The following is an 18,638-nucleotide window of genomic DNA, read 5'->3' as shown; positions in this document are numbered from 1 at the left end:
ACATACATACATACATACACACACACACACACACACACACACACACACACACACACACACACACATACCAGTCCTAACCCCACCCCACGTGCCTAAACTAACCAATTTTTGGGTAAATTATCATATATATGGTCCTTAATTGATAGACACAAACACTGTATGTATAACAACGAGATATTAAGGAGGTATTTTGTGCTTATCTTTTAACATGCTTACCTTACATACAAGCTCAACAAACCTTGAAACTCATTCAAGCTTAAAATTTCTAGGTTCATAATGGAGTCACAATTCACATATATCACAATTCAAAATAACTGAGCGTTCTATGCTTCAAGAGTGAACGATGCACAAACAAACTCCCTTTTACATTGTATTCTATTGCGAAGAGGCTTTGAGTCCAGGGCGACAGGGTGCGAATATTTATCGCGCGTAATAAAGTTTGCTGCATTAGCCGGAGTCACACGCGTGATTCAGGAGCAGGTGTACACGGGACGTTTTTCAGTTGGTTTTACTACCAATACGTAGTTTGGGGAACAAAAGGTGCCTGTCACTGTTATTTTCTGTCCTCTCTCTGCCGTGATTACCCAGCATGTGTGTGTGTGTGGGTGTGGGTGTGGGTGGATGGGTAGATAGGTGTCTGTGTTTGTGTAATAATAATAATAATAATAATATAATAGTAAAGACAATAATACTACTACTACTACTAATAATAATAAATAATAATAATAATAATCGGTTTACTGAGTGATTGCAGCTGTTAAGCTGAAAATATACACATTAAAATTACAATGTTGAAAAAGTACAATATGAAAGGGGTATAGGGGTTACGTGGTTTATATTGTGGGGGAGTTGTGACGAGATAGAAGAGGGGGGGGGGGTGAGGTGGTGGAATGCAGTGCGTTGGTGCGAGGCGGTGTCGTCTTCCGGGTGGCGGGTTAGGTGTAGAGCCCCAGGTCAACCCCAGGTCAAGAAGGGTCAGGTCGCAGCTGATGGCGGGGGTGCAGGTTGAGGCGGTGTCGGCCGTCATCCAGCTTATGGGGTTAGCGATAACCTGCTAATCCACGCAGCCAGCGAGACAAGATGGGAAGAGGCAGACCGAGCGGAAGTAGGCGTGGGAACGTCTTTCGTCTGCATTGTACTGCACTGCCCATCTGAGTGACGGACCTCAACACTGCACTGCACCTGAACCAATTTCTCCCAGTAGCATGATGATCGGGCTGGAGTACCTGGGGGGACTTGGGGCGTCGGCTGGATGGAAAGGCCGCGTCGGCGTCACACTGGCCATTACTGCTCCTTAGTGTCTTCACGGCACCACAAACGCACTGCACTCACTGTTTGTCACCATTATTAAACTTGATGTCACAAAAGTTTCTTACGAAGTTGGTTTCTTGATGAAAAGGGAGAGGGGGATCTAGGGAAAGGGGAGAGGCGAACAGGCTGGCCCCGGGCTACTCCATTCGGAGCGCCGTGACCCACGTCTGACCTCGGTCAGGTCTAGGCCACAAGTATGTGTGTGTGTGTGTGTGTGTGTGTGTGTGTGTGTGTGTGTGTGTGTGTGTGTGTGTGTGTGTGTGTGCGCGCGCGAGCGCGGGTGCATAGAAAATATCTATGATTCTTTATTCTTAAATAATGAAAAACAATTACTCATCCATGTCCAATAGAAGGCAATCTCTATACCTCCAGTGCGAGTACTTATACTCTCGGCTAATAAACAGCTAATGTTGATCGCACGGTATTTTAGTGTAATGATTTTACGAGCGAAGTTCATTTTTTCCTCCCTGGCAGAGAACGTTTGGGTGGAGGCGCGCGTGGCCATCATGGGAAGCAGGGAGCTCCTCGGCAGCACGCTGTCCTGCCACGCCCACATGCCCTCAATCGCCCAGACCCTAACCATCGCCCCGCAGGTCCAGACGGCCTCCGTCATCGTCAACGTCACGTGTGAGTACATAAGGATTCACAAAGATACGTGGAAACCACTCCAGGCCAGACGGACGTGGTAGCATGAGAGTGATATTCACCAACTTTCCCCCCTAGCCATATTTATACCTAACCAGTAAGCTTTCAATAGCATTTCCATCAATTACATGTCTGCTCAGTTTATTCCTCCCATTCACCATCCTACTTGTGAACATGTTCATGCCAATTTCCTTCCTGAACCAGAATTTATCCAATTATAGAAATATCACGACTGCGAAACATAAGTACACAGAAAATTGAACAGTTACTAAGTGCGCAAGGCATCTATAAAGGACACTGTACCGCCAGATCCGCCAGGATTCGCGCAGACCGATAAGGCCTAACAAGCCTCCAGTACTCGCTGGTGTTTAGGTCCAGCACGGATCCTGCCTGATGCTGACTTCCATCAAAAGGAACTTTAAAGGATAATGCAATTCTCTCTCTCTCTCTCTCTCTCTCTCTCTCTCTCTGCACACACACACACACACACACACACACACGCACACACAGGCGATCGCATCGCTATCCTTCGTTTAAAAGCGGCCAACTTACATCTCGTGCTCAAGTTCGTCGTTTGTTACATAAATCTCCTACTCCGGTCCCTAAGCAACTCTCGTGGGATGTGTGTGTGTGTGTGTGTGTTGTTATGGTACCCTCGTCCAACCGAACCTAGAAGCGCGCCATCAATCAACATCACCTCACCAATAACTAATTCACGCACGACTTCTCGAAGCTCCAGCCGCACCAGCGCATTCACTCGAGGACTCGTGACTCTCCACATCGAAGCTTCACCCATCATTCAATTCAACTAGGATTCACCAAGGGGTCTGACACACATACTTACATACACACACATCTATCCACATACCCATTCTCACGTGTATATATATTTGTGTTCCTTATGTGTAATTCTAACTCTTAACTAAACACCGCAGTGAACTAATATTTCGTTCCTCAATTGTAATTCTCATATTTTGGTTCCTCATTTGTAATTGTAACTCTTAACTAAGCACTTCAGTGAACCAAACCACATAATCTTGTCATTGTAGCATTGCCTATTTTGTCATACGTTCTCTTTTGATGTCAAGCAATTATTTATCTTATTAGGTTAGGTATTAATAATAAGTAAAATCACCATTTAGTTTCACTTAACCTTACAATTATGTTATGTCACAGTTAGCTATCTTTTCAACACAAATCAACCCCTAGACGTCAGTTAGCTGTATTCATATGTATGTATGTGTGTGTGTGTGTGTGTGTGTGTGTGTGTGTGTGTGTGACATTCATCATGGTCTGATCACGTGCTGTACTCGTGATCGCCAGTCAGCGATCTTCGTTTTGAGCTTGGACCAACAGGATTCCGGATTTTTGGATGCTACTACATAACGGGAGCTTCGTCTCTCTCTCTCTCTCTGTTATCACGGAGCAGACTCAACGGCCTCATCATCTGTGACTCAAAATCTGCTCTATGTGCCCTCTCCTCCCCCAGGCCTACATACCAACACATGGTCACACAAATTCTCCGCCGCCTTGCCACAGCCCTCGAGAGTTCACTGACGGTGCACTTTTTATGGATTCAGTCACACATCGGTTTCTTGGCCAACGTCACTGCGGACCGTCTTGCAAGGGCTGCCTGCGACCTGGACCCGCCAGCTGCTGGTGCCGCTGCTACCTCCTTGCCGTGGTGCAAGAAAATGGTACGCCAAGCTGCCTGCTCCTCCACCCGTCACCGTAGCTCTGCTGAGAGCGCCGCCAGTGCGTCTATCCAGCACTACGAATACTTCCTGCATCGTCCTCTCATGTACCGTCGCTCTGGTCTCATGGTTCGCCGCCATAATGTAGTGTGTGCTCGTCTCCGGCTTGGGTACCGGCGAGTGTGGCAGATGGCCGAGGCGGGGTACGCGCCTCACTTCTCCTAATGCAAGCTGTGTGACGCGCCCAATGCTAACACCCTTGAACACTATTGCTTGGAGTGTCCACGTGTTGCTGACTTAATACCGCAAGGAATCTCACTTGTGGAGATATGTAAATATTTATTGTCTGGAAACAATCTAGATGTTATCCTCACTCGACATCCACATTTTGGGGGATGCTAAATATTTTTTTCCTAATGTTGACTCAGTATCACAGCGTGCCCTGTGAGGCACGAGTCGCCTGTATCAAAGTTAGAATATTGAACATGTACTAGGCTTGGCACCCTTGGGTGTAATAAATTAATCAAAACAAAATCTCTCTCTCTCTCTCTCTCTCTCTCTCTCCTGCCGATTGCCAAGGACCGGCAAATAGTCAACACATGGAGCCTTGTACATACAGGGACCTGGGCAGAGCTAATAACGTTCCTCCTGTTACTAACGAACGGGCGTTAACGTTCTGACCTGGAGTATGTAATTCGTCTTTTGGTCGTCTGTCAGTGTTGCTAATGGATGATGAATGTACGCCTGCGTGGACTTGAGAGAGAGAGAGAGAGAGAGAGAGAGAGAGAGAGAGAGAGAGAGAGAGAGAGAGAGAGAGAGAGAACACACACACACACACACACACACACACACACACACACACTGGTCTGGTAGCTCAATCGGCTAGAACGCCGCGCTGCCAGGCTTCACGGCCAAGCAGGCGGCGGTTCGAGCCCCGCTAGGAGTGGTTACTGTCCCCCATTGGGCAAGAGTGGTGGGGTGTGTGGTGTGTGAGGTCCTGGCAGTACCCAGAGATCGACGATAAGGAGCATGCACCTGCTCGTGTCGGGATCAATTTGTCTATCTATCTATCTATCTATTGTTTTACAGTGCCGCCAGTGACGGTCAGAATCCTCAGCCCCAGCGCGGCAGCCTCGGCAGGAACGGAGCTGCGGCTGACCTGCAGCGCCGGTGGTTCCCACCCCCCCGCCCTCCTCACCTGGTGGAACGGCCACCAGCGCCTCTCACCGGTGTCCTACGCTGTGAGTACAGCAGGACAAATATAGCGGGAGGGAGGATGGGACGGGGAAGAAGGGAAAAATGTGTCGGAAGAAAATAGGAGGAAGGGAGAAAGGAATAAGGGGGAAAGGGAAGAGGGATAAAGAAAGAGGAGATGGAGGATAAAGAGTTAGTATGGAATGGTAAATAATTTATTTACATTAGTGTAATGTAAATTAAAGAAAGGTGGAAGATGAAGGAATAGAAGAGCCCCGGCGGAAGGACAGAGTTGTATGCTATAGAAAAAGATTTAGTGAAGTAAGATGGAGAAAATCCACATCTGGACGCGACAGGGAAGCACAAATATCAAACCGGGCATAAGCTAAATGGAAATACATAAAGCGAGAAACTGAAGCCGAGGTGAAAGGCAAAGTTGGCAATGGAAAGGAAATGAGAGACGGGAGATGAATGGAAGGAAGAGCAACGTACGGAGGAACATGAGGGATATCACACAAGAAGGAAAGACCGGGGAATAGAGTTCCGACCGATGCGAAGTGCTTGCAGGTCTGTAACTGCGGCAACGGCTGAAGTTTTTCGGCGAAAAACAGACAACTGCCGGATAAGCGAGTAGCGAGGATAGGAAAGGGTGAGCAAAGAAATTCCGAGAGCCCAGCGAAAGGAAGGAAGGAAAAGAGAAAATTAGGAAAAAATGGAAGGAAACGGATGAGAGAAGGTATCGACATTTCCTTCTAATAGACTTTTCGCTCTTGTACGTCCATCTGGTGGTAACGACACATGAGAGATAGAGGAAAGGGACGGAAAAGTGTCAGAAAAGTGGGATGGAAGGAGAGAGGGTTGGACAGGAAGCAAGTAGAGGGAGAATGTGAGAAAGATAATAGAGAGAGGTATGGAATAATAGAGAGAAGTATGGAATAAGTTTGTGTGGTGGATGAGGAAGAAAGGCCAGAGGTTAAGGAGAAGGAAAAGGAAGGGAGAGCAGAAGAGAGGACAAGTGCGTGGTGAAGCAGGAAGCTAAGGTCAGTTTTCCATCTTGATATATAGAGACAGGGAAAATATAATGGGAGAAGGGAGGTTCAAGTAGGCTACGTCGAGTTGGAAATAAAGTGTGTGGTGTAAAGAGCGAAAGAAGGAATAGGAGTAGGCTAAGAATTACACTAAAAATGAGTTACTGAGTGCGTTAAAGATGAGAGAGAGAGAGAGAGAGAGAGAGAGAGAGAGAGAGAGAGAGAGAGAGAGAGAGAGAGAGAGAGAGAGAGAGGGGGAGAGACACAGGTGCGTAAGTCAACTCAAAATGTTTATGAATGATTTTTTGTCTGTATTCATCCTCATCTTTTTGAATCCCCTCGACCTCCTCCTCCTCCTTTTCCTTCTCCTCTTCCTCTTTTTCCTCCCTATAGCACTCCCCTCTTGTCTCCTCTCCCTCCACCTACTTGCCGTAATCCGTTCTTTGTCTCCTCCTCCTCACCTTATATTTTACTGCCACTTCTATCATGTCCCGTTACTATATATTAACGATAATGATAATTTCACGCTGGTAATGACAGTGGTGACAACACATTTTAATTATCATTTTTATTATTGCTGTGATTGTCACTGTTCCTGTTCGTAGTATGAGAAAACATTACATAATATATTATACTATATGATAATAATGATAATAATAATAATAATAATAATAATAATAATAATAATAATAATAATAATAATAATAATAATAATAATAATAATGAGAATAATAATAAAAATAATCATAATAATAACAATAATAATAATAATAATAATAATAATAATAATAATAATAATAATAATAATAATAATAATAATAATAATAATAATAATAATAATAATAATAATAATAATAATAATAATAATAATAATAATAATAATAATGTGTCTATAATCGATAAAAAATAACACTGTCCGTCAGGAAGTTTGTCGTGCCTCTCCTGAGTGGTTGGATTTCTCTCTCGTTCTCTTGTAGATTGTCTGTCAGTCTCACACGCTCTCGATACTTCTTCCAACAATTTGCATTAGCTAACCTTTAATACAAGAATTTCGTTTTAGTTCTTGTCAGGTTTCCATATGTGCCGCTGGGCGAAATAAAATTGTTCTAATAATAATAATAATAATAATAATAATAATAATAATAATAATAATAATAATTATTATTATTATTATTATTATTATTATTATTATTATTATTATTATTATTATTATTATCATTACTATAATTTTTACCTAAGCATTGAGTTCGTAGACTCTACGAATACACCCAGCCATGTTTACATTAAATATTTATTTTTCGATTGATTCTTGACAAACATACCTCTGTTCTACAATCACTGTTAAGTGAAATGATTTCAACCATAACTGTCTTTTTTGCTCAAAAGCTGAGCTGAGGCAAATAACATAATAAAAACACGGAGTACGAGAGCGTGTGGGTAACAGACTGTCTCCATGAATGCCAGGGAGGCATCCAGCCTATCAGGATACAAAAAGAACTGACCAACATTACAAGGTGGCCAGAAGAACATTTCGTTTGAAAAGACCATATTACGAATTACTACTCTTTTTTGCTTAAAATGAATGTTAACACACACACACACACACACACACACACACACACACATATATAGAGTTGCTTTGTTCTTCTCGCCGTCCTCGCCCCCAGGTGGAGACGGGAGGCAACGTCACCAGCGCCACGCTCACGCTGCTGGTGAGGCGGGAACACAATGGGGCGACGCTCACCTGCACCGCCTCCAACCCCGCCCTACCCGGGGAGCGCCACCTGTCAGACTCCATCAAGCTGAGCGTCTACTGTGAGTAAAAGGAAAGATGAGCGAAGGGGGTGGGAGGTTATGCCTTTTATGTCAGAGTGAGGGTCGAGGAAGATAAATTAGGATTGTTGTACGTCTGTTTGTTGTGTGAGGAGAGGAGGGTATGTTAAGATCAGAAAGAGTATGGAAGACAAGAGTGGAGATAATAGAGATGTCAGGCAAAAGTTGCTGCATCCTGTCGGTATCTTTTGCCGTGTTGTATACGTGTGTTATGTTATCTATAGTTTGCGAGAAGTGAGGAAGATATGTCAGGAAGTGTTGGTGTATATCGTGAGGGTGAGAGGAAGCTGTGAAAGAAGGGAAAAAAAGATGAGTCAGAGCATGTTGCTTTAAGGAAAAGAGGGAGAAAGCGGTGAAGATAAAGGAAAGAATAGAGATGTCGCGGTATGTTACCATATGTGTTGCATTCTGAGGGGGCCACTGCCTGTACTCTTTTCTCGAGATAATAAGTTAGGCACAGCACGTGCTTACACTATAGATTGTAAAATTATTGTCCACAGCGGGCTTTTTAGTACCGATTTTTTTTTTCTTTTTTTTGGTCCGTGAATTGCCTCCTTTACTCTAATATAAAAAAAAAGGCAAAACTTAAGAATAACCACTCCAAACCAATATTCGTAGTAATTTAGCACGTGAAAGAATTATTATTATAATGCATTTTCGTATACGTTTTACCTTGGGGAGGGTCCAGGGGGGCAAGCCTCTTTAATTATGGAGTTAGGTGGCTTGGATTTTCTAAGTCCATTGTTATTGTTTCACAACCGCCTCTATACACAGACTGAGCCTCATACCTGCCTTGCAGTGCACCCTACAAACTAGTTCCTAAGTCAGTGCGCGCAGGTCGTAAAGCTCGGTTGGAGTAGTTTAATGTTATTTGACAGGTGGCGTGGCCCGTCAAAACTTACGCGCCACGGGACGGATTGGGGGGGCGGCGGGGGGGGTGCAGTATGCCCACCATCTGATGACACGCCTGACACTCGTCAACAGATTGAATGCTAGGTCATATTGGAATAGACTACAAGAGTATGCGTTAGGGACTTCCCTTACTTTCGAGCCTAGGGAATTTTTCCTGATTTAGGGATTTTTCTAGGGAAATTTTGGAAGCCCATTTTTCAGTGATATGGGCTCCCCCCCTCCAATACCCCGGTTCCCCACAGGTCCCCAAGCTTGTCTTGAGGGGTAGGGGAGGCTGGGGTGGTGGAGGGGGTGGAGTGGTAATTCTTAAGATTTACCAGAAAAAAAAAAAAGAGAAACAGTATATCACATGCAGTCAGCATGGGGCAAAGCTCGTCACAGCATAGATTTAGTTGGTCTTGCACAGCGAGCACGCGAACATATGAGAACAACAATATGAATCGCCTCACCGCAGCCGCCACTTTGCCCACTATTGTGTCGCTTTTCGCCCGGCACCTCTTAACGGAACCTCGCAGAGCTCCAGGATGCGGGAAGGCCCGAGGCTTTCCGCAGCCTTTGGAGTAAACGCTGTTTATCCTAAGGCCTGAGGCACGACACGAACGGCTCGGACCGGTGCTTCTGCACCAGACAGCGTGCTACCCTATCCCCGAGCAATGTTGTGATACAAGAGTTCAACCAGTCTGTATTTTTCCAATAGAAACGAATGTTCTTCCCTTCCAAGCTCTACCACAGAGCGGAAACTGCCCTGTGGCCTTCTCTGCTGTTAGGAAGTAGACAGAGAAGCGAGTAGCGGGCTTTTTTTTTATTATTGTTTTCTTTTTTTGTTGCCCTTGAGCTGCCTCCTTTGTTGTAAAAAAAAAAAAAAAATAAATAAAGACACACAAGGCTGGTATGGAGCCGCTGGTAACACGTGTTCAATATTGTTGTGCGGGGAGCCCGACCGAGAGGTGAGGAGGTGCGGGGCTTACGGGGAGAAGGAAGAGTTTATGGGTAGTACCGGATGAGGAAGGCTTGTGATAAGGGAGGAGATGCAAGCAACAAACAAAGACCAAAGAGGGAGGAGAGGGAGTGGTGAGCACAGAGAAAGGGAAGCATGCATGGACTCTCGCCAAGGGGAGTGAAAAGGAGGGATCCATTAATCGGTGGGAGAGAATCCGAAAAGTCTTATATTAGAGCGTATCAAATAACAAACTAAACTGATCCCACTACTCCTGAAATGCCCATCGAGCAACATGAAAACAAGTGTTCGTGTGTAAGAGAAATGTGGAGATGAAAAATAATAATCCTCATAATGACTACTCATAAAACTATATAACTCATTACCCTTCCAACTGGGCAAGGAATATCAATGTGCGTCTGGACTTTGATCTCCGACCCAGGAAATTCAGAAACGTTACTCATTTGTTGCACAGACATCTGCTAATGATAAACAAGAATTTCAGAATTTAATAAGGGTGTTGTGTGTGTGTGTGTGTGTGTGTGTGTGTGTGTGTGTGTGTGTGTGTGTGTGTGTGTGGAATTTTTTTAATGTAGTTTTATAGATATGAACACGCTTGCATAACTATCACACAAAAGTGGCAATCTTGAGTACACACACAACACATACTGAAGCAGATACATTATACTCGATGGTGCTGCTAAAATGACTATACATATTAAAGTTGTTGCTTTCTTTACTAATCAGGACAAAATAGCGGCGGTGATGTCGAGTGTATAAAAATCGTCAGCATGTAACAAGCAGATGGAAAGTCATAACGTATGTAAATAATGTTCACTCTTAAGGGCTAGAAACGTGATTCTAACAACGAAGAATTCAATCTGATGAAGCCGAAACACTACCCGTGATGAGAAGCAAGTAGTTTAACATTAAAGGCAAAGTTACATATCTCCCAAGGCCCCGAGTGTCCGATTACATCAGCGTTGCTTGCGAATGGGCGTAAACGTGATCAGTAAATTAGAGGTAGTTGACAATAGCATGACAGCACCGCATCAACCACTGGGAACGAACCGACGGACTGTGGCTAATACTGGCCGACAATCTCTTCCCGCTCAGTATTCCCAATCGAGATGTATTCCAATTAATTAAAATCTCCCAGCTTTTCTGTTTTTGATCTAATAATTTGCTATTTCATCGCTAGTTTTTCCATCCTATTTCCCGGCCCCTTCTGTCGCTGCCCTTCCCCAGCCAGCCGCGCCGCCCTCCCTCTCGCCTCGCGCGGTGCTCTTCTCCGCCCCGCCATCAGTGTGATCTCATTTCCTGTTCTACTGAGGGAGGAAAAGATAAAATGGCGAGGGTAAAGGATGCATGACTGCTTCACGAGATTATTCGGGAGATAATGAACAATTATTAGTGTGTGTGTGTGTGTGTGTGTGTGTGTGTGTGTGTGTGTGTGTGTGTGTGTGTGCTCGCGCGCGCGTTAAAAAGTTATTTTCTCAAGGAATGCCTAGAACTAGACAACTTAAATCCCAACTCCGAGCCACACAGGGCGAGGGGAGGGTCGCTGGGGCCGTGAGCCACGCTGAGGAGTCAGGTCATTCTTTATCAGTTTCCAAACTCTCCTAAACCTTTCAGAGTCAAGGATTTGCCACTCACTAAAATAAAGGAACTTGAAACCGAGAGAATAAAATAATCAAAGGAAAATGAAAATCTTATTTCAAAACCGTATGTCCTGGAATCGTATGTCGAGGAAAGTTGGACGCGTCGTAAAGTAGCTGATCTCAGGGCAGGTGGGGAAGAAAAGGACAAGAAATAATTTCCGAATTTCATGAAACCTGAAATTTTGCTTCACTTTTATACGAGTTTTAACCTGACGTTTCAAATTAGATTCTTAAGTCTCCCCTGATGGAAAGAACACTTCTAAGAACGCACACACAAGCACTGCTAATCTTTTTCGATGCTTATTTAGGCCCATTATTAAAATTTTGTGTCCGCAAGGCGGGTGACGTAACGATCAACTATTAACGAACAAGTGGAAAATGACGAATTACAAAACTATTTAACGCAAGAAAACAATCACTATCAACTGAATATACTACTGATAACCTCGGCGGCACTTATTTCCCTCACTACATTTCGACCCCGTCAACAACTTAATGATACATTTCATTTGCTATCAAACCTCAGAAAATCGGTGCATCGTGTCCGCCCCTGCACCCTCACGCCGCAGGATGGCTCGACGCAGTGCCTCCGCTGCCGGCCACGGGGAAGTAATCTCAATAGTGAATCCAGGGAAAAAATAAAGACAAAAAAAGGGCGTACGGGTGAACAAATTCAATAAATATTTTATCCAGAGATTTCTTTTCCTTTTTCTTAGTGTGTGTGTGTGTGTGTGTGTGTGTGTGTGTGTGTGTGTGTGTGTGCGTGTGTGGGGGTGGGTGGGGGGGGGGGCGCAGAGTCTAGTGTCTTTCGCCACCACAGGATGTGCATAAGTGATGTGAACAAGTTCAGTGACATTCCAACCTTCGAATCGACTCTTCCTGGATCGTTTAATTGAAAAATAAACTTGATTAAATAAAATAGAAAATTAAGTGCCATTGACAACATGCGAGACTCTACCTGTTCTGCCTATAACCGTTGAGTCGAGTGAGTAGTGGAGCCATCCGGCGGCAGGAAGGAGTAACAGCCCGTATCCGATGTAAAGCACGACAGCAAATCAATGTAGGTAGGAGAGGTAAATTTATATGAGTGTGTTCCAATACGGGTTTTTTTCTTGGTGGAGGAGATACACTAATAGTTAAACACAAAATACAGAAGAAAAGATCAGGAACACGCCGATTGCATGAAGGATGAGAATGACTGAAAAGAAGAAAAAAAAGAAAAAAATAATTCCAGGTATGTCCTAAAACTCGATATTGTCTTTGAAAATGTTAGAAAGTGACTAAGTTTGCTAATTCAGTTGAATTATTGTATTGTTTGAATAAGAGGACAAGTAAATGTTCAAACTTTAGTTCTTTCCTTCCTCGTTACCAGCGCACCTCTACTGCTGTGTCGCTCTGTACGATGACGTTAAAAATGTCAGCCGAAAACTGAGTAATTATTGTGTCTGCACTGCTCACAGTCTTCCTATTGTTCGACAGGATTCCTGTGCAACATTTGTTATACCCCCTATCACCCCCCCCCCCCCCAACGGACGCGTGGAGACAAAAGGACAAACAAACTTACCCCTCCTCCCCCGCCCCCACACGTACACCACGACAAACCTTTATCTCCAACGTGTTTTTCAGTGTACGGTAGAATCAACACATGTATACATGTGTGTGTGTGTGTGTGTGTGTGTGTGTGTGTGTGTGTGTGTGTGTGTGTGTGTGAATATATGAAATGTTACAATAAGGGCATATTTTGAGGCGATAATCTATATATTGGTATACAATAGGACATAGTCAGATGAAATATTTGCCTTTTAGTCTCTTATAAAGCATTTCTGCAATATGAATTTGAAAACCACATGTGTAAAATTAAATAATGAGTAATACAAAAGAGACCAAGGATCTGTCAGCCGGGCTGGGGAGGGAGTTTATTTTGAAGTCCTTCTCTCCATGGTCTTCAAAGTTATCAGAATAGAATGTTACTTTGAGACGCTGAGGGCGAACGCTCAGTAAGAACAGCTGTTGCTGGACAGGGTTGACGCGGTGGAGGTTGGTGTGTTGCTGGATGGCATGGGCGGGGCGGGGCGGGGCGGGTGGGACGGGGCGGGGCTGGGCGGAGCGGGGCGAGGCGGGGCGGGGCTGGAGAGGCGACAAGTACAGGTGTTTAGTAATGGCATATCGCAGCAAGGATGTTCACTAGGCGTCGCTCTGGATCACTCTGCACCGGAAGGAAACACAAAACTCGCCTCAAAAAAAGTGGGTCAAAAAAGTCCGACTCACTATGCAAGGCCATGTAATGAGGCATTCACTCATATGTGTTGTTCTGGGAATGGAGGAGGCGGAGAGATGAGCGGCGGGGTGTGAAGAAGGTGGATGGTCGAGGTGTGGAGAGAAGATGAGTGGAAATGTGTTGGAGAGTATTGAAATACACAGGAAGCAGCCCTGAGTGTTGGGGAGGCCCAGAAAGGTAAAAGGATAATGCAGTTGGGTAGAGAAAGGCGTGAGTTGGAATAGAGGGGAATGGATGGGCGCAATGACAAGGGGATAAGGTACAGGAAGCATTCATGGCGAGAATACATAAGAACATAAGAACGCAGGAGTCTACAAGAGGCCGGTAGGCCTGTACGAGACAGCTCCTTTGACCCTAAGCTCCCATGTATCTAACCCCACCTAATATCGCTGTCCACGAATTTATCTAGTCTATTTTTTAATGTGATAATTGTATTGGCACTCACCACATGACTGCTAAGCCTATTCCACTCATCCACCACCCTGTTAGTAAACCAATTTTTGCCTATGTCCCTGCTGAATCTGAATTTATCCAGTTTAAACCCATTACTGTGTCCTACCCGGTTCTCTTACCAACAACACCTTATGAATGTCTACCTTATTATAGCCCTTCATCCATTTATAAACCTCGATCATGTCTCCACGCACCCTTCGCCTTTCTAGAGAATGCAAGTTTAACTGTTTGAGTCTTTCCTCGTATGGCAAGTTTCTCAACCCCTGAATCATCTTAGTCATCCTCCTCTGCACCGATTCTAACATTTTGATATCCATTCTATAGTAAGGTGACCAGAACTGAACTGCATAGTCAAGATGAGGTCTAACTAATGCTAAATATAGTTTGAGGAAGACTTCAGTTTTGTTGCTTACGCTCCTTGAAATAAACAGTACCCTATGAGCTCGATTTCAGCTTGAATGCATTGTGCCCTTGGACGGAGATCAGAGCTCACTAAGACACCTAAATCCCTCTGCACCCAGACCTGCTTATGGGAGTGTCATTTAAGCAATAGTTATGTGAGGGTTGTTCCTACCACACTCAGAATACTGCACTTCCCTACATTGAACTCCATCTGCCATTTATCCGCCCAGTCATACAATCTGTTGAGTTCAACTTGGAGAATACTAGCGTCCTGATCCGACTCAATTACTCTACCGATCTTGGTATCATCTGCAAATTTACTAACATCACTACTAATTACTGTATCTAAGTCATTGATATAAATAATAAACAAAAGTGGACCTAATACCGAACCTTGTGGGACCCCACTCGTAACACATCCACAGTCAGATCTTTTACCATCATTTTTTAAAACAAGGGCGTTCAGATCCCGCAGACTTTGGCTAAGACACAACAGGAACTCTGATTACAAAAATCATAGTTGAACAACGTATTCCAAAAACTGTTTATCACTCGCCGTATTGGCAAATATCTTGTTTTAAAGATGGCCTCCATCATGATACGTCAGTTCTTTGTCGAAGAGGGGGCCACACCACTCGACAGGCAGGCAGGAACCATTATATGAAAACTATTGGAAGCAAATATGGTCAGAACCGGACCAGCTCTCAAGCCTTTATTGCACCTCTGGAAGCGCTCAAGGTCTGCTCTCTAAGTGCAGGCGGACTTTTCCAAATGGCTGTCCACAAGTCATTGATCCATTAAGTTTTATCATTAGTTCGCTATCATTCAATCCGTCCCTACCGGAAATTCTCAGAGTACAATTGGTTCGTTCTTGGACGATATTAGCTACACCTTTCTATCGTGAAGGTATAATAATAGTTTTCGCGCAATCCTGCTAAAAGACTGACAAGAACAGACAGACAAACAGCACCGAAAACATGACCTATCCGTTGGCGGAGGTAATAAGTATAAACCCAAGTTTTATTTTATGAAGGAAAATATTGATACAAATTGAAGGCCAAATTCGCTTTTATATTCAAGCAAGTCCTGCATGCTTTTCACTCTTTAATGGAGTTTTGAAAATTCTTTTAATCTGACAAACAACATACTGAGTTGAGTGCTCAAAGAGATGAAATATCAAACTCATGTTGCTTGACCCACGAATTTACTTTTCAGTATTGGTTGGCAATGTATTGGAGGCTGTAATAACACGACACGAGAGTAAGAAATATGTCAGCCCGAAAAACACCTCTGCAGTAACGTCAAATGAAGTGCAGGTAAAAGCCAGGCCAAAACTCAAGCCTGGAAGGCGACATACACACACCTGCTCGTACTTCACAATTGCTTGGGAAGAGGTGTAGCTTACAGGCGACCGTCAGTTCACCTGGACGTCTCAGACGCACGTTACACTCTCTGCACACCTCCTAGATCACCTGCCTCAGTGTTTGCCATCAACCAAAGCCTTATTCGCAGGACTCTCAGGAGACGTAGGGCAGGTCGCATAAACCTTGCAACAACACTACAATAAACGCATATGCCAGCCTGCGCCACAACAAGAAAACCTATGAAGTGGGAGGTCAAGTTTCAAACAATTAGTAAGCGTGGAATACTACTACTACTACTTGGTATATTTTTTTTTTTACTATAAATTGACCATAATTACTATTGTTGCTTTTACTTCATCCCCTCATAACACAAAGGATGATACTGCTGTAAAGGCTCCAACAACGAGCGTATTTGTCGAAGCTGTGGTCTCGGTTTTTACCTTGATATAAATGTTATTCTCCGTGATAAAGGTAGCAAAGTCTGTCTCCACGTTTTCGAGGTTTACAATGGGCGTAATTGCCTTTTCCGTTATACCTTTAGGTACCCACCAGGTACACACACACACACACACACACACACACACACACACACACACACACGTAAAAACATACTTTATCTACGTAATTGTTCAAATTGCATCCTTTCACTACTTGTCTGCTGTTCTGTGTGGACGAATTTATTGCTTTCTCGTCATCGGCAATCTCACTGCTCTCTCTCTCTCTCTCTCTCTCTCTGTGTGTGTGTGTGTGTGTGTGTGTGTGTGTGTGTGTGTGTGTGTGTGTGTGTGTGTGTGCAGTGATGTAATGAGAAAACTGGTAAAACAAGTTAAATCAAAGTACGAAACCTATTATACACTATCACGATAAGCTACGCCAGACACTGCCTTGTGGTGATGAGTGTTGAGGTGGACGTGGTGGTGGTGAAAGTTATGAAAAAGTTGTATGTAGTGTTACAGCTGAGGTGTTGCAATATCAGTGTAACGGTGCAGTGGGATGATTGATGCTTGCTGTGTTGCTGCGTGTTTAAGAGGATGAGGAGAAGGGTGCTGGGTGGTGATTTGTGATCCTCTTCAGCAATGTGGCGAAGCTTCTTGCTGTTTGTGCTCCAGTACGTGATGGAGTTGGGTGGTGTTGAATGGTGCGGTCTGATGGGCTGTGGTTGTCTGATGTGATCTCAGGAAAATTAAAGAAGGATGGCATAACACTCATATAATGGGAACTGAATTAAGGGCACTAGGTATAGGTTCATCGAAGTTAAATTTGCAGAGAGAAGCCCGCGATTGTTGGCTGAACGTGGGGAAGAATATCTTAAACAAGTTTCCGTTCGTATTTTTTTTTAAGTTGAAGTTCCCACTGCCTCCAAAGCACATCCTTTTTTGTACACACCCGCGTACGTCGAGTGCTACAGCCATCACACGGGAAGCAGATATGTGCTCCTTGGCCCGTGCCGGGGCCTCGCCGTGCCTCGGCGCTTCCCTTTCATTGGTACGTACCGGGAAATAAAAGTGGTGTGACGATGCGATAATAAAACTCGAAATTCCTGCAGGTACGAGTGGAAAAATGTGCCAAATATTTATGACTTAATGACGAAGGGGAAGCGAACGCTTAATAGTAGTGAAGGAATATTGTAGCTTAAAGCTGTGAATGTGTCTGCTGTGGGTCGTATAGTGAAAACAATTTTTTTATATATTAAAAGGAAGATGTTCTCATTCAATAAATGTACAGATTCATGAATGTCCCTTTGGCTCCGTCCCTACTTCCTAAATTAGAAATATTGACGCCCTAAAAGGGGACGTAATCACCCATGAACTGTTGTTCTCGGCGGGCCAGCCTCGTTTGGGCTTTCGAGTCAGCACAGGAACACTGAGCACGGGCGTCCAGAGAAGAAAAAATTGACAGACACAATAACCTTCTATTATCAGAACAGAAGATTTTCACCGATGTAGTTAATTCATGTGCAGGATGTGCACACACACACACACACACACACACACACACACACACACACACACACACTAGAAAAAAGAGTAAAGGTGAACTACGTAATGCTAATTGCTCGTCTAATGGTCCACTCAGAACTGACTCATGTCTCGTCAGGGGAAAGACAACACGGAAACAACAAAGGCGATAGCTATCTTAATTTAACGACTCAAATTTGTCAAGATCAGGGATAGACAGAACCTTACTGATGGTCTGACTCTCCTCCCTCCTCCCTCCTCCCCTTCCCCCAGACGCCCCCGTGGTCCGCCTGTCGATGGGTCTCTCCGTCAACTCCAGCAGCCTGAAGGAGGGCGATAATGTCTACTTCGAGTGCAGCATCACCGCCAACCTCCGGCCAAGCGCATCATCTGGTACCACAACGTGAGTAATACTCGAGATGCTCAACATTACTGCCTATATTTTTTTCTTGCATTTCACTGTATTTCTTAGGTTCCCGGTCCCTCTGCCCTCCACTCTATCACACATTCGTTGCTCGTATATATTTCTTTGTCTCTGTATAGTGTTTCATTGCTGCTGTTCCCTCTGCTCTCCTTCCCTTTCGTCCAGTGGTTTCCAACTGCTTTGGTCCGCTTCCTTTTCCTGTCACTTTTTCACCTGTGGACCCCTACAACAAAATAGGTTAGGCGGGCCACTCATGACCATTCCAAGGGCCAAATCTGTCCCGTGGGCAGTGAGTTTGACACCCCTGGTGCAGTTAGCTAATGTAGACCAAATCTAGCATTTAAGCATACAGGTTTAAGGAGTGTGTACAGAGGTATGAATTTTATTCCGAGCCGCAAGTCTCCAAATTTCAGTATAGTAAATTTTAAAATACATGGAATCTCGATGGACCTCTTGATATTCTTGCATGGACCCCTCGTTGGCAACCATTGCCTAAGGGGGAGGCGGTGGCTGAATTAGGAGAGGCTGGCTGAATGGATAGCGT

General features: G+C 44.3%; 1 protein-coding gene across 1 annotated transcript in view; it reads left to right on the top strand.

Annotated features, from left to right (window-relative positions):
* Positions 1-18,077, top strand: part of LOC126995128 (nephrin-like) — a 119,934-nt gene extending 101,857 nt beyond the window's left edge. The window contains exons 4-7 of the mRNA XM_050854404.1: positions 1,786-1,938; positions 4,740-4,891; positions 7,540-7,687; positions 17,944-18,077. Coding sequence (XP_050710361.1) covers positions 1,786-1,938; positions 4,740-4,891; positions 7,540-7,687; positions 17,944-18,077 — 587 coding nt within the window. The remainder of the gene's footprint in view (positions 1-1,785; positions 1,939-4,739; positions 4,892-7,539; positions 7,688-17,943) is intronic.
* Positions 18,078-18,638: the final 561 nt, after the last annotated feature.

This window comes from Eriocheir sinensis, unplaced genomic scaffold, assembly GCF_024679095.1.
Source record: "Eriocheir sinensis breed Jianghai 21 unplaced genomic scaffold, ASM2467909v1 Scaffold99, whole genome shotgun sequence".
Taxonomy (NCBI): Eukaryota; Metazoa; Arthropoda; class Malacostraca; order Decapoda; family Varunidae; genus Eriocheir; species Eriocheir sinensis.
Note: the sequence above shows the minus strand (reverse complement) of the source record. Positions and strands in the feature narration are given on the sequence as shown.